Here is a 26,856-nt window from a genome sequence, read left to right as displayed (position 1 = left end):
TCCAGCAGGAAGCGGGGTAGGCTAACGACGCTTCCCTCACTGGGTCTGAGCGTGGCACCCCCTGAAGGGAGGTGAGCTCCGTGGTTCTCCGTGGCGGTGGGCGGCAGGTGGGGACATGGCTGTGCGCGGAGCTGGAGGGCATGCCGGGTGCCCGTCCATCACGGGAATTGCTGGCTCCTATTTTTAAAAGGCTTGCAGGTCGTCATGCACACAGCATGAAATCTACTACCATCAAGGCCACTGTCTCCTGGCCATCAGTCCTTGAGACGCGGGACAGATTGGTCTGTGAGCGAGGCAGGGTGGGGCAGTGGGCGGGGAGGAGCACAACCCGGCGGGAAAGGTACCTGAGACTCGGGAATTGTTGCAGAAGCTGCTGCCGGCTCTGCAGGGCCGGCCGGGCGCTCCCGCCGCAGCGGCGGCGGCGGTGAGGATGGGGAATCCATCAGATGGAGAAATGGGGCGACTGCTTACAAGGGAAATAAAGAGCGGCAGAGACAGAGAATATTTATATGCCCATCTCCGCACTCAGAGAGAAGATGCTTCATCACAGGGGTCGGCTGCGAAACCACACTTTCCCGACTCTCGCCTAGAGAGAACCTTTTGTTCTGGCGGCAGCGGCGAGGACAATAAGGCCCTCACCGGGTCCCGGCCCGCGTTGGCCCAGCTGCTGCCCAGCCCCGCGGGGAGGGGCCGGGGAACCTCCCCAGTGCTGCCACAGACGCCCTGGGCCGGCCCCCTGGTTGCCCCGGGGGGCCGAGGGGAAATGAACAAAACCTCACTTTCTCAAGCCTGGGACTAATTTACTCCCCGCAAAGCCCCTGCTACGAGCCGCGGAGGGACACGGCCGGGCGGAACCGGTCCTGCCACAGCCGTCCAGAACCGGTCCTGCCACAGCCGTCCAGGGCCAGGGGCGGTCAGATTTTAATTTATGAATCATGGCTTCATTCATTTTCAACAACCCACCCACACTGCCTGCGCGTATTTCTGTGCTGCGAGAGGTTTCGCCTTTTGATGATATTTTTCCTTCGAAATCTGCTCGATAGCATGTACACTGATTTTAATCATGACCCTAAAACATAACCTTTTTGGGTGTCTTTCATGAAACTTACCCAAGTGCTGCCTTGGCCACGACCCCTGGGGAAATCCTAAACCACGAACCAGGGCTGGGTCCTGGGGGCAGGGTCATCAGGCCCGTAGGTCAGCCGGAGGTGGACACTAGGGGACGTGCCCCAGAGTCAGACCTGGTGGCAGATCTGGCATGCCGTCCTAGGCACCCACGCTCAAACAGTGGCCTCCCTGCTGCCCCACTGCCCCTGGAGTCCACCAGCGTCTCTGCAAACACCTGGGGTCCGAGTGCCCACGGGGCAGGTAGCTCTGGGCCTCGCTGCTGGAGAGCCCCGTCCCAGCGTCACCCTCTTCCTGGAGCTCGCCAGGCCTCTGGGGGGCTGAGGTGCCCTGCCCGCCCACAGTCGGGGTGACACCGCACCTCCTTCCACCTGGTGCTCAACGGCAGGCAGTTCTTGGGCTGGCAGGCTGGGGTCCACACTACGGTGGGGGACACCCGGGGACACTGCTGGAAGGTTCCCCTTTGGTCCCTAACCACCAAGCTCAAGGCTGACAGGCTAATGGGGCTCGTTCATGGAGTGACCTGCCCCAGGGCCCATTGGTGGTGACAGGCACAGGCGTGAACTCAGAAACCTCCCGGGCAGTGCAGGCGAGTCAAGTTCAAGTGGGCAGGAAAGCACGCCCACCAGGGTCTGGACGTGAGCACCACGCTGCCCTCGGGGGCAGGCCCTTCCACGTCCCTCCGCACTGGGGCCGCTGGCCCAGGTTTCCCTGTGAACAGTGAGTGGGGGGCTTGGTGTAACAGTGTAAAATGTGGCAAAATACTAGTTTCCACTCAGGCCGGGGCGTCCAGCCTGCAGCCCAGGATGGCTGTGAATGCAGTCCAACACAAAATCGCAAATTTACTCAAAACATTGAGATTTTTTTTGTGGTGACACGTTGCAATGTATTTAATGTGTGGCCCAAGACAACAATTCTTCTTCCATCATGGCACAGAGATGCCAAAATGTTGGACACCCTGGTTCACCGGGCAAAGAAAGCTGCCCAGCAGAGCTCTTCTGCCCCGGGCCCTCCCCTGCCCCACTGGGGGCCGCCAGACCTGCTGGGAATAAAAAGGAGAAACCGCCCACCTCCCCGGGTCTCCAGCTCCCCCCGCAAATGTGGGTTCAGAGGCTAAAGGGGCAAATTCAGGTTCATTTATGGAGAAAACCCTCTGACTTTGCAGAAGACGGAGCCGCCCGCCAACACGTGTGGGTATCAACACACCAATCACCATTACGTGCACGCGGATGGCCGGTGTCAGCGACGTGCAAATGCCCTCATTAGATGCCCGACTCCACAGCGTTCTGGACTGCGGGATATGTGCGATGGTTTCACACCCTATTTAGCATTTCTGGCCTCTCCCCACCTCCCCGCATTTCAAACGCCACTTTAACTTCCCTCCACAGAGAATACAGACGTGTGGTTCCGCCCACCACCAAAAACCAGAAATAAAGCTGGGCTCGGCCAACCAGGGTGTCACTGCTCAGCCACCAGCTCAGAGCAGTGTGCCACGTGGCATGGGCTGGACTCACACAGGTTCACAACCCCCCCGCTCCCCGCCCCCCACCGTGGATGGGGAGAACAGTGATGGCCGTGACTGTGACCGTGACAACAGCAGCAGCGAACTGAACAGCAGCCAGGCAGGCACTGTCCTAAGCCATTCACAAGACTCAGTCAAACCCCATACATGCCACAGGGTAATAAGCATCTTTGCTACTATTCCAATTTCACAGAAGAGGAAACTGAGGCCCGGAAGACTGACATGGAAGAGCTTGGACTCACGCCCAGGGCAGAGCGTCCGACCTCAGACAGGACAGTCCGACCGCACGCGGCTTTGGGCCGGACTCCCGTCCTTAGAGCAGGGACAGGGCTGGGCCGGCAGTGGTTTCTGCCGCCGGCACAGGCCCTGCCCCGGGCCCCGCCTACCTCACTCCATCCTGGACTTAGAGTCACCTACCTCATCCTGTGACTTGAGGGCCAGGGTCAGAACACAGGTCCACCAGCCCCCCACACCCCACTGTCCCCACCAGCCCCTCAGAGGTTCATGGAGCCACAGACTTCAATTCCTAACGGAGAGGATTTGGAGTTTGACACGCTAGGTCTCACACTCGGCCCGGGCTGAGCCTCCACTTCCGCCCCACGGGATGGGGAGGAGCAACGCCCACTTGGTCAGCGTGGGGTGACTGCCATGGCCCAGTGGGCCTCGGAGGACCCCGGGCAGAGAAGGCAACACTCAGACAGGGGCCCCGTCTCCAGCACATGCCAACTCACTACACCCAGCCCCCGGCAAGGGGCACCCATGTGCCAGCGCTTTTGACATAACATTCCTCTGTATTCGTGAAGACCCGGGAGATGGGTTCCACCGAGATTCGGGCTCTGCACAGGGAGGGGGCGTGACTTGCCCCCATCAGTGTGGAGCGGGGTTAGACCGCTTTATGAACTTGACCATGCTCAACAGGCCACAGGCTGTGTGCCCCTGCTCCACCGCCCGCAGCCGGAGCAGGACGCACCCCCGAGTGCCGCGGGGAGCGGGGCCCCACGCACGGGCAGGCCGTGAGCGGGCTCTCCCGGTTCCGAGAGGGGCGAACGAGGGACTCTGTGCGCGTCTCTCTGACGCGCTAGCCAGCCGTCCCTTTCCCTCAGTTCACTCCGCTCCCCCCCGCCGCCCCGCAAAATCTACAGATGACAGTCAAGTCGGTTTTTACGACTTACTGCAAGTCAGAGACCAAGGGGACTTTTTTTGTCTTGTTTTTGTTGTGACAGGTTTGGAAATGTGTTGTCCCACATCGATTCGGTTTTCCCTGATTCCAGCCATCTTTCGATAACGGGGCCTGCTGCTGCGGGCGGGGCGCACAGGGGAGAACCCACAGGGGAGGCCGGGCTGCGGCAATGGCCCCACCGCTTCCGTCGTCTCTGAGACAAATGCCCCTCTCCGAGGAGCGCCGGCTGCACGCGTGCAGCGGCCGAGCCGCGGCCCCACACAGCGGACGGCGCGCGCGCCCGGGCTGTCCCAGGGAAGCGGGGGCACGCGGGCGTGCCTGACCTCCGGTCCGACTCCTGTATCTCAGCGCCCTTTCGTCCGAGCTGTCACGCGTGCCCCTGTCTGGGGTTCCTTTACTAGGAAAGCACCCAGACTGTTCCAACCCAAGCTGCCAGATGGGGTGGGGCTCATCACACACGGCGGGGTGCACCCCGACCCTGCACACCACGTAGGGGCTGGGACACGTCCCCAAGCCCCTATTGGTGGTGCGTCCTGCAACAGAAGGTGGCGGAAAAGTCGACTCCATGCCCATCCCCCAACTCCACCTTCTTCGAGCTGAGACATTTTTAAACATAAAGTGCAAGGGATTGTTCTGTCTGTCCCTAGAAACCTTCTGACTTAGAGAGGACCAGGAGATGCTGGTCATCTTTGACTTGAAGTCACAACCACATTGAATGTGTTTCTTTTCCCAAGCAATATCTGTGAGTGAAACAGAAGCGCGTTTCTCAGAGTGGTGCCCCATGCCCGGGTCCTTCCTGCCCCTGGGACGGCCCCCGACGAGAGGAGAGACCCAGGGGTGAGCGAGGGACGGCTCGGGCCCCCTCCCCCACTCCGAGCCACTTGCTTACCTCCTTCTCAATCTCCGCCAGGGATTTGATGGTGATTCCCAGCAGGTCGAAGGGCTGCATCTGCGAACACAGACCGAGTCCTCCCGTCAAAGGGCTGCAAAACGCTCCCTCACACTGACGCTGGCCGCACAACCGTGTGAAGCCCACACCGTGTGTGACCTCGTGTTTTCTCCACGCCCTCCCCACGGAAACCCGTCAGCGTGGCCCTGGGGCGGTGAGTGAGGGCAAACGGCCCGGGGAACATACGTCCAGAAGCCCTGTCCGTGGGGTCCATCCCTTCCAGAAGAGACCCCTGCTTAGTCATCGGCCTTCAGCACCCAGGAGGGTCACGGCCGCCCTGAAAGGCAGTGACTGCCACCAGTAACTTCCGCCTCTGCTCCCTGCCCACGTGAAAAGCCAGCTTGCTTTCCTTTGGCAGCTGTGGGGCTGGAGCTGCCCCAGGCTTCACCAGAGGCCGCCCTGACTGCTGAGTCTACGCGGTGGAATGTTCCTAAGGAATTCCAGGAGGCCGGAGTGAACCGCTTGTCGGGGGCTCCAGGTGTCTGGGGAAGGAGCCGGGGGAATGCCAGGCCTTTGAAAATGGCAAGGTGAATGAAACAACTGCCCATCAGTTATCATGTGCGGAATCAATGGCGGTGAAAAATAGTATTGCATTTCCATGGGTGTTTCTGTAATTTCATGAATATGGGAGATGACTTTAACAACAACAAAAAAAGATGCTGGCTTTTCAAAACAGCATGAAAAATCAAACACACATGGCACTAGAGCCAGCTGGAGGCCCAGAGAAGTCTGGGCTGAAACGCATGGTGGGGGCGCAGGGGCCTGTCTCCGAGGCCCCCGCCTGGTCCCCTGGGGCGCCCTGGCGTGCTGTAGTCCCAGGCCGGCGGCTGGCAGCAGGGGGTGAACAAGCGGAACCTGAGCGCCTCCTACAAACCCCAGGGCCTTCGTGGTTCGGAACTGCAGCCCAGAGGAGGGGGCAGAACCTGAGTCTGGCCGGTGGGGTGGCCTGCCAGGCGAGGTTAGAGAGAGGCCGGCAAGGACCGGGACTCAAACCCGGGCCCCGCGCCTCCTGGCGGATGCAGCCGCAGGTTAAATCACTTCCTCGTTTCCGCTCCTGTTAAAAAGCGGCGTGGGCGGCCCTCCTGGCCGGGCTGCTGCGAGGATTAAACGAGCGAGCGAAGCACAGGGAAGCGCTTGGCACCAGGCTTGGCGCGGGTCCGCGCGCCTCGAGCACTTGCTGAGTCGGCAGCGCCCTGGTAGCAGCACATTAGCGAGGGCGATCTTGGGACAGGGCCACCGAATTAGGCACTCGGCTCCCGGGGCTGCGCTGCCAGTAGCCAGAAAACAGTCCGGCTCTCACCTGCTGCCAGCCCGGGCGGTGCGCGCGGGGCCGCCTGCCCGCGCTGCGCGGGATCCAGCGGAGGTCCAGCTGTTGGATCATTAGGCTCTAGCTGCCCCGCTAAACTTTCCCGACTGGAGCTGGTGCGCAGGACAGAACAGCCTCTCCCGGGGAGCGGGCAGGAGAGGCGCCAGCGTCGCCATGGCAACGCGGCCAAGTGGAGTCGGCTGAAGTTACTCATGCTCCGCATGTCGCGTCAGGAGCATTTTTCAAGATTAAGCTGCTTACCAGAAGGGTTCAGAGGAGGCCTATTATATTTCATGAAAATGGAAACTACAGAGCAGGTCAAATCGCAAGCCGGGTGGCTTTAAGCTGGATCCAAGGAAAACACTGAAGGATTCTTTAGCTGGTGCCCAAACCAGGGCCTGCACATTTATTAGCCGCTCAAAGCGAACTTCTTCAGAAAGGATAAAAAGAAACAAAACAACAACAACAACCCAGAAACAAGTCTATCGAGCCAGCGTGGGCCAGGCTGCAGAACTGAGGGGGGGGCCACTGCCATCAGGGGGTAGGGGGGAGGCACCACCAGAGCGAGGGCCCCCGGGGGTGCCCGGCGGGGCCTGCAGTCCCAGCCCACAGCCCCCCAGTTCCTGCGTGGTGGCGCCTCTCAGGGCTGCGCTCTGGCCCTCGGGCCCAACCAGCTTTCTCAGCACCTTGGCCGCTAAAGACAGCCGGGGGGCCTGCTGGGGCCTCTGCCTGCTCGCGTGTGCCGTGGTGCCAGGGCCGGCCGGTGCTGGGCGGGAAACCCACCGCTGCGAGACCCTGCATGGCAGGGCCAGCCCAGCCCTGCGTGGGCCTCCCATTACAGGGGAAGAAATGCGGTGGCCTCCCTTTTGTAGGACACCGTCGTCGTTAAATAAAAAAGAACAAGAATTAAGCTGAACTTGGCAACCAAGTGAGGTTCGGTTCAATCAACCACCACATCTGAAACAAAAAGGCTCGGCTGCGTCCGGGTTTGCGGGTCTGTCTCACTCCCCCTTTGATTCATTCTCGAGTCCCTGCAGTGGGCAGCCTTAGCCGAAGGGGCTCGGAGGGGAGGCCCAGAGGGGCCTTGACCCGCTCCCAGTCCTCAGGCAGCCTGCGCAGGGCTGAGCTCCCACCAGGCCCGGGAGGACGCGCCTGCAGAAGTGACTCTCGCAGAGCCAGGGGTGCGGGGGCCGCCAGGAGCCCTGCGGGCCACCGGGCAGGGGCGGTGGGAGGGAAGGGAAGTCATGCGTAAAACTTACATTTTCTGGAACACAAGAAAACTTCTCTGAGATCATAAAAGGCACACCATCCATTGCTACAAAAGAAGAGAAAAAAAAGAGAAAATGGCATTGTAGGCACCGTGTGCAGCAACTGGGACATCGACAGAGCACAAGCCAGCGGGTGGCTGGAGCCACCGCCCCGCACGCAGGTGAGCGGGCCTCGGGGCGGACATGCGCACAGGGGCCGTCCCTGCTCCTGGGACACACAGCTGGTGCGGGAGACAGGCGCCCGCACCTCCCCTGAAGACCAGGCAGTTGTGGGGACAGAGCCGTGGGAGCGGAGGAGGGCCCGGCGTCCACCCCCGGAGCCAGGCCTCCGGCCTGCGAGCAGTGGGGCCACGGAGGGCTGCCCGCAGGACAGCGGTGCAGGGGACCGAGAGGGGGCAGCGCCGTGCTTGCGAGGCGGGCCGCGGCGGGCGCGTCAGATACTCTCGCAGCTGACAGCATCACCTCCCGGGCTGCCAGGCTCACAGGAGATGCCTAGGTTGGAGGACAGAGTGGTTCTGGAGTCAGACAGACTGGCTTTGGATGAGCTCCTTAAGCGGGGTTTCAAAGGAGGACGCACGGCCTGCGGTAGAAGTGCGTGTGAGCGGGCGGTGCACGCGGTGCCTGCCCAGCGCCCGGCACAGAGCAGCTGCGGGGCGGCCCGGCCACCCCCGTGAACCTGGTCCCAGCCCTGCGCAGCTCACCGGCCGGCCTGCGTGATCTCACAGGGCGGCACAGACAGGGCAAGGAGGGTCTGCAGACACGTGTGGGGAGAGTGTGTGTGTTCCTGCTGTGTCCCCAGGTCGCTGCCATCAGACGCACGTGGAGGAAACCGTGACCCGGCACTGCCCCCACTAGCGTGTCCTCTCCCAGGACAGGCACACGTCGTGAACGCAGAGTCAGAGAAGGACTGGAAGCACGTCTGTGCCGGAAAGCTTGGCACGGCGGACAGGTCCCGTCTGACAGGGCTGCACGCACGAGGGGCATGCCCAGGGCGAGGCTCCCAGCCCCGGAGCGTCGGTCCGAGGGCCCAGCTTCTCCATCAGAGCTGAGAACAGGCCTCTGCCGCCCCACGCTGGTTCCAGCCAGCGGGCTGGGGTCTGCAGCCCAGCGGCTGGCGTGGGGGCCTCACCCGGCGGGCAGACTGGTTTCTGGTTTGGGGAAGAAATGAAGCGACGGAACAAAAGCCACGGTGAGTCAGTTTCCTGGGAGATGTGTTCTTTGCTCCCCCCAACATCTGAAACGGGGACTCCTGGGATCTGTGAGTGGTGGGCAGTTTTTCTGAGTCCTGAGAAAGAAGAGTCCCTGATGCAGAATGAAGAAAAGCCACAGAAGAGGAAATAAAAGAAAGGAAAATAAATCTGGGACGAATCCTCTCTGAGCAGCCAAATGAACCAAATGGCTCACTTTAAACCACATTCATAATTTATTTCAGGGAAGGAAAAAAAAAACCCCGAAACTTTCCCTGGTAAGTCTGAAGAGGAAGAACCAGCTCACCTGGCCCCAGCAGCTGCCTGGATCCCCGAGCCGCCCCCCCCCCCCCGCCTTTTCTGCAGAAGACTGCTGTCCCAAGTGCGGCCGCCGGCCGGGACAGACACCTGCGGTCTCCCATCCCAGGACCTGCTGCGCCAGCCGGACGCAGACCGGCTGAGGACTGCGAACAGAGCCACGCTGCCCCCGAGGAGGGGAGAAGCCCCGGATAACCTTACACAGCAGGTCACCTCAAACACGCCAGCGAGAGCTGAGTGTGCGTGCTCATCCACAGCTGGGAAACCGGTGACCGGGCCACCAGGCCTTCCAGGGAGGGGCAGGACCAGGTCCCGCTCGAGGTCCAAGAGGAGGGCACGCTCCCTCCCCAGCTCCTGCCCCCACCCCCCCATCTGCCCGATGTGGACTGACCCCACGTGGCGCCGACCGCCTGCCCCTTCCCTGGGCATGGAGAAAGGTGGGCACGGGGTACTCGCCCTTCCGGTCGTTCCGCACGAAGACCAGGGGTCAGAAGCTCAGACGGGTCGAGGTCTGCCAGGGTCACCCAGGCAGCAAGCAGGGACTCCCAAGTGCCCCGGGTAGAAGTGGAATTTCTGCACACAGATTTCCCGCTTCGCCCACACCAGGCCCGTCAGGGTTCTGACGGCCGTTGTCACGCCCTCCCCAAGTTCTTCCCATCAGGCCTGCGGGCCAGGAAGGGCCCGTGGGCGGGAACGGTTCACACGCAGACAGACCCACGGTCGCCTTCTCCCCAGACCCGCTCTTCCTTGGCCTTCCCTCCCACCGTTACTGCGCCGCCCTCCTCCTGGCCACTCCAAGTCAAGCGCTAGAAGCCACGGCCTTCTTTGCTCCTCCTGTAAAGTCCCAAAGCCCCCTGCTGTCACCTGCTGTGGCCACGCCACCTCTTTACACACACACAGTTCCTCCCGGCTCAGGGGGCACGCCCACTGCCCGCCTGGTGGGCGGTTTCCCGACAGCACCCTCAGCACCCTCACCACGCTGAGAACCGCACCCCCCCTCCACCGCCTTCACTAGGCATTCTGCCTCCGGCGTTTTAGAGGCCTTATTAGCATTTGGGGGTTTCTGTTAAGATACAGTGACACACGCCCTCTCCCTGGCGACAGTTCTTTCTGTCTAAATGTCAACGCGTGTTTAGAGAACTTATGTTCTGAAAAGGTGGTAAGGTGACCTGCAAAGGCCTGACTGCTCCCGGGGGAAGTGAGCCGGGAGGCACTGGGGTGGGAGACGGAGGCTCCTCCCAGCCCCGGGCCCAGCCACACCCGCCCTCCAAAGAGAAGAGAAAGGGCGAGTTTCCCAGTGAGGGGGTCCTCACTGGCACATGCGGCCCTGCACCCTGAGTTGTCCATCTTCACAGAATGCCTCCTCCCTTCACCCCTTATGTTTTCACTGGCCATCCCTCTGGGGTCTGCCCAGAGAGCCCCTCCTGCGAAAGCCAACGCCCCGAGGGCCTCCCCCCACCCCGTACATGTCCAGCACCACGTCTCCGCTCCTGGCGGCCCACTTGTGAATCTCCTCCGCATTCCCGTGTCCCTGGCACAGGGCACAGGGCACAGGGCACAGCCCAGAGGGCCTCGTGCAGGGACAGTGATGGAAGCTGCTCCCCACGGGAGTGTCCCCGTGCACGGGGGGCAGTGGGGGGGGGGCTCCAGCCTGGGGCACATACCAACCCCCCTGAAAGATGGTGAGTCACTGCCCACCACACACCCTGCTGGCGGGGAGGCACAAAGCCCCCGGTTTCAAGAAGTTTGGGAGTCCCCTCCAGGGATGGAGAAGATCTGAGCAGGGAGGAGTGCATTGGTTTGTTTTTTCATTTTGATAATTGAGGTTACGTTTGCGTGCTATAAAGTTCACTACTTTAGAGTGAACAGGGTTGGCATGCGGTGCCCTCTCGATGTCACGCGGCCGCCACCTCCGTCGGGCTCACTCAAGGAGCCCCCCACCCCAGGGCCTTAGTGGGCCCCCCAGGAGTGGGTTTTTACCCCTTCTTCCAGCCGGCAGGCGTGCCTCTGAAAAGAAAGGTCTAGGAACCCAGGGCTGGCCTTCTGGGCCGTGCTCGCCCGACCCCTGGCTGGCTGTCACGCGCCTGCCTCTCCCGTTCCGGCGAGATGGGAAGAAGGGTGGTTTGCCCGGGTTGGCCGATGGGCCTGGGAAGGCTGCAAGTCAAAACCGAGGAGAAAAATAAAAGGACTCGGAAAAAAGGAACTTGTAAAACCTGGGTATTAGCAGTAATAGCATTTTTATATGCATGTATCATACTTTGTGTAAATAAACTGTTATGTAGGTAAACGTACGACGTATGTCTGTTTTATATGTTTAGGGAATGTGCAATGCAGGTTCACATTCTGTATCTGCAAACACTCGCGTACACACAAATGCCCACCCACACTCCACATTCTGGGAGACCTAAAGCAGCAGGAACCCGCACGGCCACACGCCCGGCCGGCCGGCCTTCCGCACCCGCCCTGCCGGGGTGACGCCCCTGCTCCCCCACCCGGGGCCCCTGGCGGCCGGTGGGGCGTGGCTAGGGCGGGGCAGGGCTAACCCCCCCAGGGGGCCACAAGGGGTTTGGGGAGCAAAGCACACCTTCTGGCCCTCAGGTGGGCTCCAGCGCGGTTTCCTCACAGAGGCAGCCTGAGGAGGCGGGGACGGGAGGCCAGACGCGCCGTCATTGTGCCCCCAACCCCCTCTCCCCCACCAAAGGCTGCCGTGTGAGGAGAAGGGAGGAAATCTGGGACAAGACACCACGGCATCTTAGAGTTTACGATAGGAACCCAGGCTCAGTTTGACACTCTTCCCATTCTTCTAGAAAACAGAAGAAAAGGAGGCGAGGGGAGAGCATCCCGTGGGCGGGGACCAGGGACGGGGGGCTCACTCCAGAGGAACTAGACTCTTTCATCCGCGTGTGGGGTTCCTGACAAGGCGGCCAGGGTCCCAGGGAGCCCGTGCGAGTCTGTTAAACAGATAATCCTCGAGCCAAGTTTCGTTTATTTAAATAATCGAAAATGCCAACGATTATGGTAGGCTGGAAGGGTGTGGATTTTAGCAAAGCATTTGACAAAATACCTCACGTTACCCAAGTGGATAAGACGGGTAAACACGGCGGGACAACGTTAAGGGTAGGGGAACCCCTAACCGGCTGGACTCATGTACAAGCAGCAGGTTAACGGACTGGTGCTGGCCTCGGGCGACCTCTCCGGAGGGTGCCCGGGACGGCAGCAATCACTGCGACGAAGACGAGCACAGTGTGCGCGTCCAGGATGTGGCCGGGGGGGCAGTCGGGGAGGACGGTCCACCAGCTGGCAACAGAGAGATCCAATAAAGATCTCAGAAAGTCGGGATTACGGGCTAAATTCAACAGAAGAAAGGTCAACGTTAAGTCCTGTCCTTTGGGTGCAAACGCCGATGGTGTTCGATGGAAGGGGCGAGATGCGGAGGACAGGAGCACAGACTCGTCTGTGGTCGAACGCCCCGAGTCCCCATTTAAAAAGCGGGGTGGGGGCGGTGCCATCGTGAGGCCCAGCGCTACCGCCCTGGTGCCAGAGCCAGGGAGTTGCCGCCTCGGTCTGGAGCTCGGTGCCGGACCGAACTCTCAGAGGGCCACCCAGCGGCGGCCCTGGAGGCGGAGGATGGGGAGGGACCCGGAGCCAGACCGCAGGAGGGAAGGAGGCTGTCAGGCCTGATGCTCCAGAAAGGCACCACACTGTCTGTTTTTGTTCATCGCTGCCCCCCTGGGACCCCAGAGCCCAGCGCCGTGCCCAGCACATGGGAAGTTCAGCAGGATGGGGACTCTGGTCCAGAAGGAGGAGACCCGAAGGCGGCCATAACGGAACGTCTGCACGTACCCTCAGAGCTGCCACGGGCAGAGGGGCTGCAGAGGTGCGGTGCGGCTCAGCGGGGTCGGCTGCCCTCCTCGGGGAAGACGTGGGGAAGCACTGACTAGCGGAGCTGGATGACAGGGGCCCGGAAGGCGGCCCTGTGGCGTGGAGCTGGGGAGGGACCGTGTGTGCTGGGTACAAAGCCCATCTGTGGGACCGCTGAATCCCCTTCTAATTCTGCAACATGCATTCCTATCCTCCTTATCTGGGCAGCCTCTCCGTATTTTAACACATCTAGAGGTTTGCCAGACGTAATTCTCAAAGCCAACAGCACACGTTTCTCACGTGCTCCAAAGGCGCGGTCATACATCACCTCCACCCTGGCGTCTCGGGGGCAGGCAGGCTCCCTCCCTCCCTCCCGCCCTTAGCCGAAGCCAGGGTTTCGTCTTCACTGCTCTCAGCCCCGAGGCTGATCCCTGTTCCAGCATCGCCTGTGGCCGAGTCCTACTCCAAGTGACACGCGGCGGGGGGGGGGGGGCTGGAGACGGAGCCAGGAGGGAGGGGTCCCTGCTCTCACGGAGCCACCACTGGGCCGTGGCGGCTCCATTTTCATCCCCGGCCTGCCCTCCCAGTCAGCCTGGGGCTTCCCTAGGGTTCTCACGTAGATGTGGCCTGACCACAGATGCAGCGACCCAGAAGCAGGGACGGAGCCTGCCCTTTCCTGTGGGTGCCTCCCGTGGCGTTCCCAGGCACGCGGCAGGGACGCACGCCACCCAGGCGATTCCCTGAGGGGCGTGACAAGGGCTCCCCAAGCTCAGAGGTAGTGCACCGTCTCCCCCCGCCCCGTCCTACTAAAGGGAGAAAAGGAACGGAAACCCGCACGTATGACCGCAGACTAGTGGTCACGCACCGAATAACCATCAACGTGATCCCTTGCAAGTCACACTTCGGGAAACGGAGGCTCGGAGCAGTCACGCAGCTCAAGGGAGCCGGAATTCGAGCCCGGAGCCCAGCCTGAGGTGGCATGCGCGTGCATGTGGCAGGGTCCCCAGACCTGGGCCTTTCCTCAACCGAGCAGGTGGCGGCGGCAGAGGCGGGGCCGGGCAGGCCGCCTCGCCGGCCTGAGCTTTAGTGACCCGCCCTGTCAAGGGGGGATAACGGACACCCTCTCAGGGGGGCTGTTGTGGGGTGAAAGAAAGGGCGACGGGACGGGAGAGGCGAAGCGAAGGGGCGTGTGCCAGGCAGGCGTCCTCGGAGCGCCGGGACGGCGTCTCCTTCCTTTTCTTCTCCAGTTTCCTCTCCGGCGGCAGCTCCGACAGGACGCTGATGCGCGCACCCAGTGAGCCACCTACAGCCGCCGCGAGCCGGGCAGTGCCGCGGGCTCCGTAGCACAATTAGCATTCTCCTAAACAAACGAGCTTCAACAGAGCTGTAATTAAGCAGGCCTGTAATTAAGTATATGCCCTTTATCATAACGATCATGCTTAGAAATGGCATGATGCATGGAACCCTGTTATTAATGCTGTAATCCCCAACTGAAGAGCGACTACATAGGAATCAGCGTGTCAGGGCTGTCACCGGCGTGTTTGTAAAATACATTGCAGAAAAAAACCAGGAAACAATGAGCTCATTCAACTGTTCTTTTTACAGCCGGGCGCTGCGAGTGCGGGGGACTGGGCATGCTCGCGGAATCTGCGCGGTTCGAACAAATAAAGCTCCGATCTGCTCCTGTGTGAATAGCATCCCCCTTAAAAAAGGGAAAGGTGCGGGCGGGGGCGATTTTTTTTTTTCTCCAACTGACCCGGAGGCCTGCCTTTGCTGTTCTTGGGGAGGTCGTCTGGTTTGCGTGCTGTATTGGTCAGACAGAAACGTGGACTCTTGCTCGCACGGGCAGCTCTGCCGTGAATCTGTGGGAACCTGGCCTGGCAACAGACAGGGTTACGGCTCCTACGTCTTCCTTCCTAGGAGATCTCTCATTTTACCTGCCCAGGCAGTCCCTCAGAAACACCCCTGCATTTCCCCCTCCAAATACACACACACAAACCTTGGGCTTCCATAGGCTCAACCCAAACCCCCCCGCTGAGCAGCTCCCAAGGGCTCCGGACCCAGGGCCCCCCCATCACCTTGGGTACCCACAGGTGCTCAGGGCTGCCAACCCCTTCAAAAAAACACAACGCTCCAGGCCCTGGCTGGCATAGCTCAGTGGATTGAGCACGGGCTGCGAACCAAAGTGTCGCAGGTTTGATTCCCAGTCAGGGTACATGCCTGGGTTGCAGGCCATGACCCCCAGCAACTGCACATTGATGTTTCTCTATCTTCCCCTATCTCCCTCCCTTCCCTCTCTAAAAAAAAATTTTTTTTTAAAACCTATTCAACAATTAAAAAAAAAACCCCAATGCTCCAATCAACACATGCATTGATTTCAACATGCATGCCAGAGTCACAAAATCGTGTGGTAGGAAATGTAAAATGAAAAAAAGACTATTACCAGCATCTCAATGGCTACCTGCTTACGGCTGTCGAGCACTTTTAAGTGAACTCGAGTCCTGGTACCTCAGAAGCACTTGCAGAGATGGTGGTGAGCCACATGCCTCCTGGCAGGCCGTCCTTCTCAGGATAAAACGAAACGCCGCTGGAGTGGTGGGAGGCCGTTAGCTCTGTGCCGGCTTGGGGCTCGGCACTCGGTGCTGCAGATAATCAGCAACCCGGCCCTTTCTTCTCCCCTTTCCCCGCAGTGGTTCAAAAGTCCTCCACAATTTGTACGGGGGAAAAATGCCAACAACTCGAGATCTCAAGGCCATTTCTCAGAACTCATTTGCAAACCAAAAACACTGAGCATCGTCTGCGTTCTTGGTGATTTCGCTTTGGGGACATTCCTTGGGAGATATTTGTAGACGCCTCCAGAGCTGTCTACGCGGTGACATTCCAATTGAGTTTACACAAGGCCAACAGCTTCCGTCTAGATCCCCGAGGTCATTTGTTTTGCCACGTTATTCATAAGCCAAAAGGAGTGATTTATCAGCCGCGTCGAGACCCTTCTGAGTCCCACACGTGGCAGGCGGCCCCGTGGGGAGGAAGGAGCGGGCGCTGGAGTCGGACGGGGTGAGCTCAGCCCCTGGCTGGCCAGGGGGCTCCCGGCAAGTCCCTCGGCCTCTGAGTTTCGGACCTTTATCTGTCGAAGAAGGGTAATCGTGCCTGCTCTGCAGCACTGCTGGGAGTGGGGGGTGAACCGGCAACTGAGGAGGGGCCGGGCCGGCCCAGCCCGACCCGCTGCTGTTCCGGCCAAGTCTCATGGAGCAGCGCTCCTTCCCAGGAGCGGGTTCGGGTCAGGTCCTCCGCCCCACCTTCAACTTAGGACCCACACTCAATCTCTGTGCCTCTCTGTCCTCCACAGTAGAAGGAAGGGGACAATAATACCTGGATTTCTGTGGCATTTCAATGAGATAAAAACCTAAAGCCCCAGGTACAAACAAATGCTAAATAACTGTCATCGTCATCATCATCATCATCATCACCACCACCGCACTAGAGGTCAATGCCTTTCTAAGGTAGGAGGCCTTCTTCTTTTCCTACCTCCTTTACACACAAACAGAAGTGCGGCCACATTCAATGACGGAGCCTGTGGGCTGTGAGCCCCGATCCAAGGCTTCTGAAGGGGCAGAAGCAGGGCCTGCCCAGGAGGACCTCACTGGGGGCCCTGGACCACACAGCTCTCCCTGGCGCCTGCCCTCTCTGGTGGTCCAGGTCAAGCTCAATGGTAGGAGCAAGGCCCCAGGTGGGCCCGGGCCACTTAATATCCCCTGGAAGAGATCCCCCAAAGAAAGGGAAGGAAACTGCCCCCGTCAAGAACTAATTTGCCATGTCAGTAGGAAAAGCCATACTCTTTACAACAGAGGCGCCTACACACCACAAATATTCTCCGAGCTTCTTCTGTTTGGCGTGGCTAATCAGGAGGCCCCCCCTCCATATTTCTTAGTCCCCTCATCTCTACACAAAACGCCTGCCAGGAACGGCCACTTTTGTCATTGTGTGGGGCCACTCCACCATTCCGCAGTCCCAGAGTCCTTTAGTCTTTCTTTCGAGTGGCCGGGGGTGGAGGGTGGGCTCTGGACAGGACCCCAGCCTCCCTTCAGCTCAGCGTGGGTCTCTGTGCTGTGGAGCAGGGGGGACGGGAGTCCAGAGAGCAGGGCTCTCAGTGGCCGCCCCACATTCCTCACCCACGAGGAACTACGGTCCAGGGATAAGGACATTCTCCCTCTGCGACAGAAACGCTTTTTCAAACTCCCTAAGTACTTAATGGCTTGGGGCAGAGACCGACCGCATTTTGCTCAAAGTGAAGATAAAACCCATCGCGTTCCTGCCATACGGAGCGTGAGGTGGGAACACCTTCCCACAGGACTCGAAGACGTCATCTGAACGTGGGGGTGGGAAAGTAGAATCCGGAGGGGACGGGAAGCTGCACGCACCTGGAAGATGTTAAGGGGCCATCACTCGGCCATACTGCTCGTGGCCCAGACCACGTGCCCACTGCAGAGACCTAGAGAGCCAGCTTTCAAAGGCAGGTCTCGCTCCTTCACTCCTTTCCTTAGTCACTTCGACTGTTTCCTGAGGTTCACAGGGTGACGTCCAAGGGCCACCATCCAGGCCCTCACAGGTCCTAACCCACACGCTGCACTATGCACCCTTTTCTGACCGAGTCGTGCATTCTACGTGTGACACGCCCCCTCCTGGCTGTGGAGAGCCCACTCCTGCTCAGGAACCCCTGAAACTGGCTGAGACGTTACCCCTTTGAGATGCATCAAATCGGTGGTCTGTTCGCCTAGGGCGCGCTCTGATCACATGTCCCAACGCCCTTGCCCGACAACATGCTCCATGCTGGACTAGGAGGAGGTGAAAAGAGGCCACCGCCTAGAAGAAAGGTGTGGCTTTGTGGTGGGGAGTCTTTAGGACCCTGTGAAAAAGGGACATCCCAACTCCATTCCTCTGATTCCAGGATCGACGAGTCAACGTCTCCTGCCCTGGCTACTTGCCCAAGTACCTTAGTCACAGGGCAGGTGGCTGAAGTGCCACACACACTGCAGAGGGACAAACTTGTCGTAAATTTCATTTAAGATTCGAAGAGAGACTGTCCACAGGTTAAAAATGGCACCAAAAGTGATGGCACCACAGCACAGAGATCTCCTGACCTAGATTCGTGGGGTCATGCTCCCCGGGGCCTGGGCACCCCCGAGTGAGTACAAGAATTCAGGGCGAGGGCTGGCGCTGAGGCCCGAGCCTGGGGTGGGGCGTGAGCCCCGGAGGGGCAGCCACCGCGGGAAGCGCTGTCTGAGCGGACCCCGAGCTTCATCCCACCTGGAGCTGCCGGGGGTTCCTGAAGACAGGTCCCAGCGACAGACCTAAGGGCCAAAGGAAGAGGGACCTGCAGGTAAAGACGGGAGGTTGCGCACTCTCAACCTGGCTTGTGCTAGCGTGAGACCGTGTGCATTTGAACCAGGCCATAACTGAATAATAAAACTAATCACTCAAAGAGCCATTTCGATGCTTTACGTTTTCCTTGCTTCATAGAAAGCTCTAACACTGGACTCCCTAGTTCAAGGCCAAAGGCCTGGCCGTCCTCCCCTGTGGGAAGCTAGACCCGGTGGAGGTGGGTAGGCTCTGACGGTCCCCACAGCGGGTGTGGGACAGCAGGCTTCATGCCCGTAGTTGGGATGGGGCACAGGAGGACACGCACTGGACGAACACAGGAGGACACGCACTGGACGAACACAGGTATGTTTCCAAAGAGCAGAATTTCCAAGAAACGTTTCCCCGTGCAAATGGCTTCTCCTGAAAGCAGCACACCACTTTCCAAAACTCGGCTCCCATGGACACACTCGACATGAGCAAAAGGGGGCAGCCCGAGACAGCTGGCGTCGGACCTGGTGCCCACTCCGACTCGGAAATACCAGGGAGTGTGCGTCCTTCTATCTAGTTGCCGCGCGTATGAAGCACCATGCCATAAATTACCGAGATTTCAGACTTAATATTAACCTTTAAAGGGCATGTCACGAAAAACACAGTCTCCAAATATTGGTTTTGAGTTCGCTCTGTGAGTCTACTATGGAAAATAGGTGTGAGGCCGCCACCGTCTTTGGCTGCGCCTGTCACGGGCATCTCCCGCCACATGACAGCAATTCCAGCCGAACTCAGCGGTCCCCCCAGCGAGCAATTCAACCGTCCGCTCTCGCCGCACTCTAGGCTCAACCTTAACACTTAATAACAGAGCCTGCTAATATCAGTCTAATTTCTGGAGCCGATGAACTTTCGGAGGCCGCGTGAGCTGGAATGGCGAGCGCGGAGATGACAAAGGATTTTAATCCCGGGCTCTTTGAACTATCCAGTCTAATAAGCACTTGTTCCTTTCCACCACGGGCATATAAAAGAGAAATCTAAGTAATAATTGCGGTAATTATCTTGAAAAATATGCGAAGATTAGTGGTGATTATGAAAATCTGTCTAATTGTCCCCTGAAATCATCACTGATCAAGTGCCTCTGGAAACGGCCGCTGCCAGGGAACTTTTAACACCGCCCTCCGCGCGGGCGCGGCGGCGGCAGCAACGTGACACCTCGGCTTTCTCCCTGCAAAACACCGCCCTGTGCCTGCGAAATCGTTTCCCCTCATTTCCAGCCGCCTGGCCTGCGTTTTAACTCTCCGTACCGGTGCCCCGAAAAGGTTCCGAGACGCCCTTAATGGGATGCGTGTGTCATCGTGGTTCAAAGCCCCAAGTTCAACTTGTTATTTATTCAAATAATTAATTACTCTTGTATCCATCGAACAGTTTGTCATGACACATTAATGACTTGATAGACTTCTATGAACTGGTGAACACAGAACAGCAGAGCGTTTTTATCGTCATTTAATTTTAAAACGATCCTGTGTGAAATTATCTAGTCGTGAGTGATGGGAGCATAAAGAACAGACTCAGCAAAGCCCCTTTTGGATCATTGCTTTATTAATGGTAACGTCAGGGAAATGAAAAATGCTAACATTGTCATATTCCGCTGCTGGGTGCAGATGAATGGCTGGGGGCGTGGGCGGGAGCGCGCCGCCCCGCCCGGCGCCCCCTGGGGGCCGGCTCAGGCCGTGCGCCCCCAAGGGCCCCACAGAACCACCTCTGCGCCTGGCTCCCTTTGGAGTTTATGGCTCTCGACGTCTATTACTTTGTGTGTGTGGTCTTTTTTTTTTTTTTTAAACTTGAATTTTCCACTAGTGATATAAAGCACCCTCACGAAAACATTTCGCTTTATTGCTTTGAACATTAAATGTTATTAATCCAATAGAAAAACGTTAAAGATATTGCTGTCACCTTTAAATGTGAAATGATATTAGGTGCTAAAAAACGCTGGGTTAGTAGAAAAGATGTTCTCTTAGTCTCTTTCAAGTCTTGAGATAACTGTGCGCGGCTGATGACAAAACAGCATTTCTCCACGGCTCACAGCACAACATCTGCTTAAGAGAGACTTCCTGTTCAGCTACCCTTCTTTATACATATATGGTGAGGATCGCTCCTCGGCTGTTTTAATTACAAACCTGGGAATCTGGGCGAACTACTCCCCAGCAGTGTCGTTCGCAGACAATAGACGGTGCTCCCTGAAGAGCCACAGCACCAGCCTGCGGGGGTGTCGCGGGGTGGGGGGGTGGAGGGAGGCTCTGCTGCCAGAACACAAGCCCACTCGGGACAATGCAAAGGAAAAGGCGGCAGGGCCCCATTCCCACCCTCTTCGGAGGGAGAAGGGTGGATTTCTCGTCCCGTACGCACTCCCTGTGTCTGTTTTCCTGCCCCCAGAACACAGCTCTACCACACACGCAGCCGTTCCGTCCAGGCACCTGGAGCGACAGGGACTTGTCCCCACACCTCACTGGTCACCAGGCCTTTAAATCCCAAAGCGGCCGGTGGTGGCGGCAGGTCCCTCTTATCTGAGCTCCTACCCTGTAAGGACCCTGCTCTAGGTAGGGGCGGCCTGTGTGTGGACTGGTTTCTCATGATCACCCCTCGAGGGGAGGCATGTGTGTCTGCACCATCATCATCGTCACCCCTGTTTCACAGAGGACGCTCAGGCAAATCCCTCTGGCGCCTGGTCCTGCCCCCGCCCCGCTGCCCTGGACACGATGGGGGGTGCCCACCGCTCTGGCCCGGACTTCAGCTGCCGGGCTGCCCCTGGCTCCACAGCCCTCCGACCCCTCCATCCTACAAAAGAGGATTCGGAAAGAAATGGGGCACCGGCAGCTGCCTGCACAGCAGAACGCTGCAAAGTAGAACACGCGGGAACTCCGCTGGCACAACTGGAAACACATCTGCTGTGAATTAACACGGGGGTGTTAGAATTCTGAGGATAAACAAATCCAAGGACACGGGCAGGCCCCTGCCAGAAGTTCGGTGGCCTATTTTGTGGACTGCCTTCCTTTCTCGGGTGGAGGCTGTTGGGCCCGGCTGCCCATGACTTTCCCAGGGACATCTCCAGCAAGTGGCAGCCAAGTCAGAGCTCATTAGGCAGTGAGGCCTGGCCCCCGCACGGAGAGCTGAGCCTCAGGCAAGCCCAGGCGGCCAGGTGGGACTGTGCCAAGTTTAGAGGCTACGGGGTGTGTCGAAGATTCGTCTGGGAGAGGGCTAGGGGGCCAACTCGGGGAGACAGGCGGGCCCCCTCCAGAGCGGCTGAGGCCGAGGCACAGGAGCCCGCAGATGCCATGGGCTGGGAGAAAATGGTGGTTTTGTTACGTGGGCAAACTCAGGCAGGGAGGAGGCGGGAGACCCGTCTCACCGTTGACTCAGCAGTCCTGAGCCGGGCTGATGAGATCGAGGGCCGTTCCGACCATCACAAGCGGAGATCGTGTGGGAGGAGGGGAGTCCTGAGACTCTGCGCTGGGCAAGGGGGCCACTGTAGCAATTTCACTGAGACGAAGAGCCTTTACTAGATGAGAAAGAAGGCCTTTGTCGCTGTACACCATTCCCAAGGTTTAGAAGGGGGAGGAGGAGGGGTACCTAGAAGTTGAGTCAACTATTAACCCCAGAACACCGATAGTTGGTGCACTCAGATTAGCCGAGTGCCCACTTGCAGCCTTGGCTCAAGGGTATAGAACAAACTTGCAAACAAACGTACTGACAACTCTACTTCCTCTGCACGTGGGGTGTCAGACTAGCTGGGTGCCTGCTTGCAGCTTCGTGCTCGTGTGCGTTTCAAAAATAAACCTGCTATCTCGTTTCCACGACACGTGTTGTTTCCCACTTGAATTCACCTCTTGCGAGCGAGGCAAGAACCGAGGCACAAACTCAGGGCAGGGGGCCCTGACTCGGGTCTCTCCCCAGGAACGGTTTCAAGTAGGAGTCCCACGTGGAAAGCCCAGGCAGACCACCCAAATCGCTGAGGACACCACTTCTCAGCCAGGGCAACTCCTCCCATGAGGCCAGGCCACCGAAAATCAGCTCTGAGCTCACAGCCCTCCCTCTGGACGACAATGGCACCCCTGTGGACAGGGGACAACGGCGCCCCTGTGGAAGGACGGGCACTAATAAGTGCAGCCTTGGCTAGTGCTTTAAAGACAGATCCTGGAAGCTAGCCCCTGCGCCCCAGCAGACGCATCCTTTCTCTCCAAACCACAGGTTCCCAAACCTCTAGCTGTGCCCGATGGGCCTGGGATGCTCATGAAAAACACAAACTCCTAGCCCCAAACCTTGGAGACTCTCGCTGAGGGACTCCGGGACGACGGCACCACGAGAACCTCCGCTCTGTGCCCGGAGTCAGGGGCCTCACAGGCTCAGTTCTGGGACGCTCTTCTGCACAGGCGGGACCCTCCGTCACCCATGGCACTGGCCTCTGCAGGGGCAGGCAGCACTGTGGCGCCCGTGACGGCTGCCACTTGGTCAAAGCCTTGGACTCTGGGCCAGGCCCCGAGCTGGGCCCTTCCCTGTGCCACAACCCTGCGGGCCCATGGGACCAGCCTGTTTTATGGCTACGAGAGGCGAAGGGGCAGGCGGCCAGGCCACGGGCGCGCCGACACTCTCTCGGACAAGCTGTCAAGCGACACCGGGGCCAAGGCACAACTGGGCACTCCACTCACCAATTACTGATCACTTACTGTGCGACCCGACCCTGGGCATCCCTGCAGCCCACACCCTCCGTGCACTGAGCCCCTGGGGTTCACAAGAAAGGAACCCAGAAGGCCCTTGGTCTGTCTCTGCCTGCAGTGAGTTTCCCGGGGACTCAGGGTTTCTGTGGTTTTTGCCTTCGATGGCAGGAAAAAAAGGTAACAAATCCAGATAGCTAGTGACTGTCTTTTCTAGAATTCAGACAGAAGGCTTTCTCTCGTGCGACCTTACTCAGGTCGAGCTCTCCATGTTTTGAAGCTAAGGAACGAACATATTCAAAGCTGTACCGGATTCTTGACTTTCCTCCTTAAACCTTCCAGTGCTTCTCTGGGTAATGACTTCCAGCCACTTGAAAATCTGCCCTGAATTTTTTAAAAGATGCTTCAGTCCAAACAAAGAGTGAAAGGACACATTCAGTGGAACCTCACGGCTTAAAAAGACACCGTAAGTGCTTTCTCCACCGTGAGGCTTTCAGGGCCCGGGCGGCGGGGAGCAGCGAACCTCGGAATTAGGATGGAGGGACCATCGTGAAAGGCAAGGCCCGATAGGAAACCAGGAGCCTCTTCTTAAAACTCCTTTCTTTAATGCTCCAGGGAGTATTCCATACATTTTTAAAAACTAAAAACAAAACAAAACAAAAAAACCCACAAAAAACCCCAGACCTCTCAGAGGAAACAGGTCCCGCAGGCTGGCTGGTGTGGAGGGGGGAGGGGCGCGGGCCGGGCAGGGAGCGGCTCAGACGCCAGAGGAGACAGAGCTCAGGGCCCGGAGCTGTAAGAACCACGCCGTGGACATCTGGGTGCCTCGCAACGTTCCGACGTGGCCGATCATCTATCATCTCCTTCATCCTCGTTCCTACCCTGCGCCCGCGGGGCTGACCCTGTTCCAGTTTCAAAATGAAGACGCCGGGCTCGGAGGTGTCCTGGCCTGCGCAAGGGCACCCGGCGGGCCGCTAATGGGCCCGGGTGTTGCATACGCGTCTCCCGGCTGCCATGTAATCATTTACTGGGTCAGTGGAAAAACCGCCTGAGTGGAGGCCTGGAAGGGACCCCAAAACCCAAAGTCAAAGACGGCCCCTCGGTGGGAGGATGCTCCGGGCTGCTGGTGGGTGCCCAGAGGACCCGGGTCATCAACAGGCTGCTCAGTCTCTGCTGTGACCCACTTCCCAAACCGGCCTGTAGAGGGCGCGCTTCGAGAGCACGCCTCTCCGGGCTCGTCTTCACCGTCTAGCTCGGGCGGAGCGTGCGCCCGCCTGACCTTCGGGCTCTCAGCTCGACTCCATCCAGGCTGGACAAGGGCCAAACCGTGACTTCATTTTCGCCCAAGGCTATGAAAACACAACGTGGCTTTAAACATTCTGCCTGGAAAACCCCGAAGGACCAGAAGGAGCTGGGGTGCTACTCCACCACCCCGCTTTTCTGCGCTCTGTTGAATGAGATGGGACACTTCCCCATTTCCATGGAGTCTGCCCCGGGGGTGTTCGGAGGGCAGACGAAAGGCAGAGAAGGCAGAAGTGGAGGGAGCTGTGTCCTTGGGCCTCGAAGTGTCCCTTACTGGTGGAAACGTGGAGGTCAGGACGTGAAATAACTTCTCATCTGTCAGACCGGGGTGCCGTGAGTGGGCGTCTAGCCGGCCAGTAACCCCAACAGACACACAGCACCGGAATTTCAGCCCAAAGGGCCGCCCACCACTTCCCTCTTATAAAGGCCGTCACTTTCTCGAAGTGACTGCTTCTTGAAGTAAACTGACCCGACCAAAGAACCAGCCGCCGGTGCTGGAAGGGAAGGGAAGAGGGAGTCACCGAGTTCTGAGAAAACGAAGGTGTAGCTGGGGGGAGGGGGGGTGCGGAGGAGTCTGGGATCAATTACAGAGTGGAATGCGGTCGCAGCTGGACGCTGCTGCTCGGCGCAGGGCGCGGACGAGCCCCCTGCGCCGCCAGGGCGGGATGAAGAGCGGGGAGGGAATGGAGAACAACGGGGACTCGCCAGCGCGGAACAGCAGGGCTCCGACCCAGCAGAGCCGGTGAACTTGCAGTGCGAGGGTGGAGGCAGGAAGCACAGGGTTCTGGATGGTTCAGGAGAAGCAGGGGGCCCCCAGGAGCACTTCCAAGGGTAAAGGTGGTTTGAGAAATTTAAGAGGCCTCCCCCCTCCTACTTTCTATAAGTGGGTGTTAAAGAGGGGCTCTCCTGGCCCCCGCTGCTGGGGGGAAGCAAGCCCTGACAGCCTTAGACACTGCGGAGGAGGGCGGTCACCAGACCCACCAGCATTCAGCACAGATGAAGTCAGCCTCTGTCGGAAGGTGCTGTCCTAGCAAACCTCATTTCTCAGGAGCAGAGGGGGCTTCAGGGTCAAGGTGGCCCAAGAACAACTGGTCCTTTTCCTCCCTAGCTCTGCAGCCCCCTGTACGACTCAGCTGGGCTCCTGCCTACCTTTGGGGCACCCCGAGGTAGAGAGTCAGAGGGGTCACCATGGGAACCTCAGCAAGGACAGGACAGCCTGGTTAGAGGAACCCTGGGTCTCAGCCCAGTTCCTTTTCACATAAGCAAACTCACAGTTAAAATTATTAACGGTGATGTAATACAGGGAGGAATTTATTTTCGTGACCAAATTTATTTAAATAACTTATAAATGACGTCGATTTTTTAAATTTATAGAACCATTAGTTCCACAGGTTCATCAAAATGTTTCACTTTTAGTTACTACATTTTGTGGGAGAAATTATGGGCCTTTGGGACTATCTTGGGAAATTATCCGACGAAAACATTTATGGCCTAATTACTGTATTGGGGAGAGATTTTTCAAGATGGCTTATCAAAGTTTATTGTCCTAAAACCATGCACAACAGCAAAGCCGTAACAGGAGGCTTTGGAGGGCTCTGTGGCCTGATGAAAATCAACCACGCCCCTGCCACCAGCCACTGCAAACTCACCCCTACTCTTACATCCCTTTGGTGCACCTGAAATTAATACCAAAAAGCACTGAGTGCAAACTGTAATAAAAAAATAAAATAAATCCCTTTGGCCATGACTGGGGCCACCAGCCCCTTCCCCAGCCTCGGGCCACTGTGACTTTCGCAGTTACAGAGACTGGGGTTCGGGCGAGCAGCTGCAGAGTTGTGAACAGTGCCAAACAGAGAAATTTTCCTCCAGCAATAAAAAACCCACTTTGCCCCACCAGGCTTTCGCTGAACAGAAATCAGACGCGGGGGCGGGCGCGGGGGCCGCGGCAGCGTGCTGCGCCGCGGTGCGCGAGCTGGTGTAACGTTTAGGAGAACAAAGCGCAGGCGGGCGCAGAGCCTTTGTAGTCGAGGGGGCCGGGGGGCCCAGCGAACGTGGTTTAACAGCCAAACTCCTCCTCTCACACATGTGTAAAACCTTTGGAATTTCACTGGAAAAACTTTACTTCGAAAGTAATCTTTGAAGTTTGAACATTAAAGCAGGAAGGCCACTGCTCAGTGCAGAGAGAGGGTTTCAAACGGCTGAAGGGACCGATGGAAAGAGCGAGTGGGCGCTGCGTGGCCCCGGCTCGCAGGCGTGGACTCTGCACGCTGGCCCCTTCCTCTCTGGGAGTTTCCCGATGAGACAGGAGACATTCGAGTTCTCTCTCTGGGCTCTCTGGGCAGGGCCTGATGAACCCGCACCCTGGGCCTGGACGGCGACTGGTTGGTAATGATGGTTCACGGAGAAGGAAGCCGTGTGTGTATATATGGTGTGTGAGAGAGGTGTGTGTGCATGTGTGGGATGCACACATGTGCATGGTACATATACACATGAAAGGTGTATAGCATGTGTAGGGCATGTGCCTGTGTGATGTGTACATGTATGTAGCACACACGAGATGTGTACATACGTGCGGGATATGTGCATGTGGTGTGGCATGTGTGGTGCATGCATGTGTGTTGTTTGCACATGTCAGTGTGTGCACATGTGAGAGGCATGCACGCGCATGGGGTGCATGCACTTGTGTGGTGCATGTACACATGGTGTGTGACTAGGTGGCACGGCAACCAGAAAACAACTTCAAACAGCCGTGTAAGCCCCATAGGTGAGCAGAGGCCCAG

General features: G+C 58.4%; 1 protein-coding gene across 2 annotated transcripts in view; it reads right to left on the bottom strand.

The window, feature by feature from the left end:
- The window catches only part of MVB12B (multivesicular body subunit 12B), a 153,410-nt gene that overhangs the window by 14,218 nt on the left and 112,336 nt on the right, over window positions 1-26,856 (bottom strand). For both annotated transcript variants that reach the window (XM_045846354.1, XM_045846355.1), the window contains exons 8-9: window positions 7,342-7,397; window positions 4,717-4,776 (exon numbers count right to left, since the gene is read on the bottom strand). In XM_045846354.1, coding sequence (XP_045702310.1) covers window positions 4,717-4,776; window positions 7,342-7,397 — 116 coding nt within the window. The remainder of the gene's footprint in view (window positions 1-4,716; window positions 4,777-7,341; window positions 7,398-26,856) is intronic.

The sequence above is a fragment of the Phyllostomus hastatus genome, unplaced genomic scaffold (assembly GCF_019186645.2).
Source record: "Phyllostomus hastatus isolate PE091 unplaced genomic scaffold, TTU_PhHast_1.1 phas_contig_495, whole genome shotgun sequence".
NCBI classification, from domain to species: Eukaryota; Metazoa; Chordata; class Mammalia; order Chiroptera; family Phyllostomidae; genus Phyllostomus; species Phyllostomus hastatus.
This window is presented reverse-complemented; position numbering and strand designations above follow the sequence as displayed.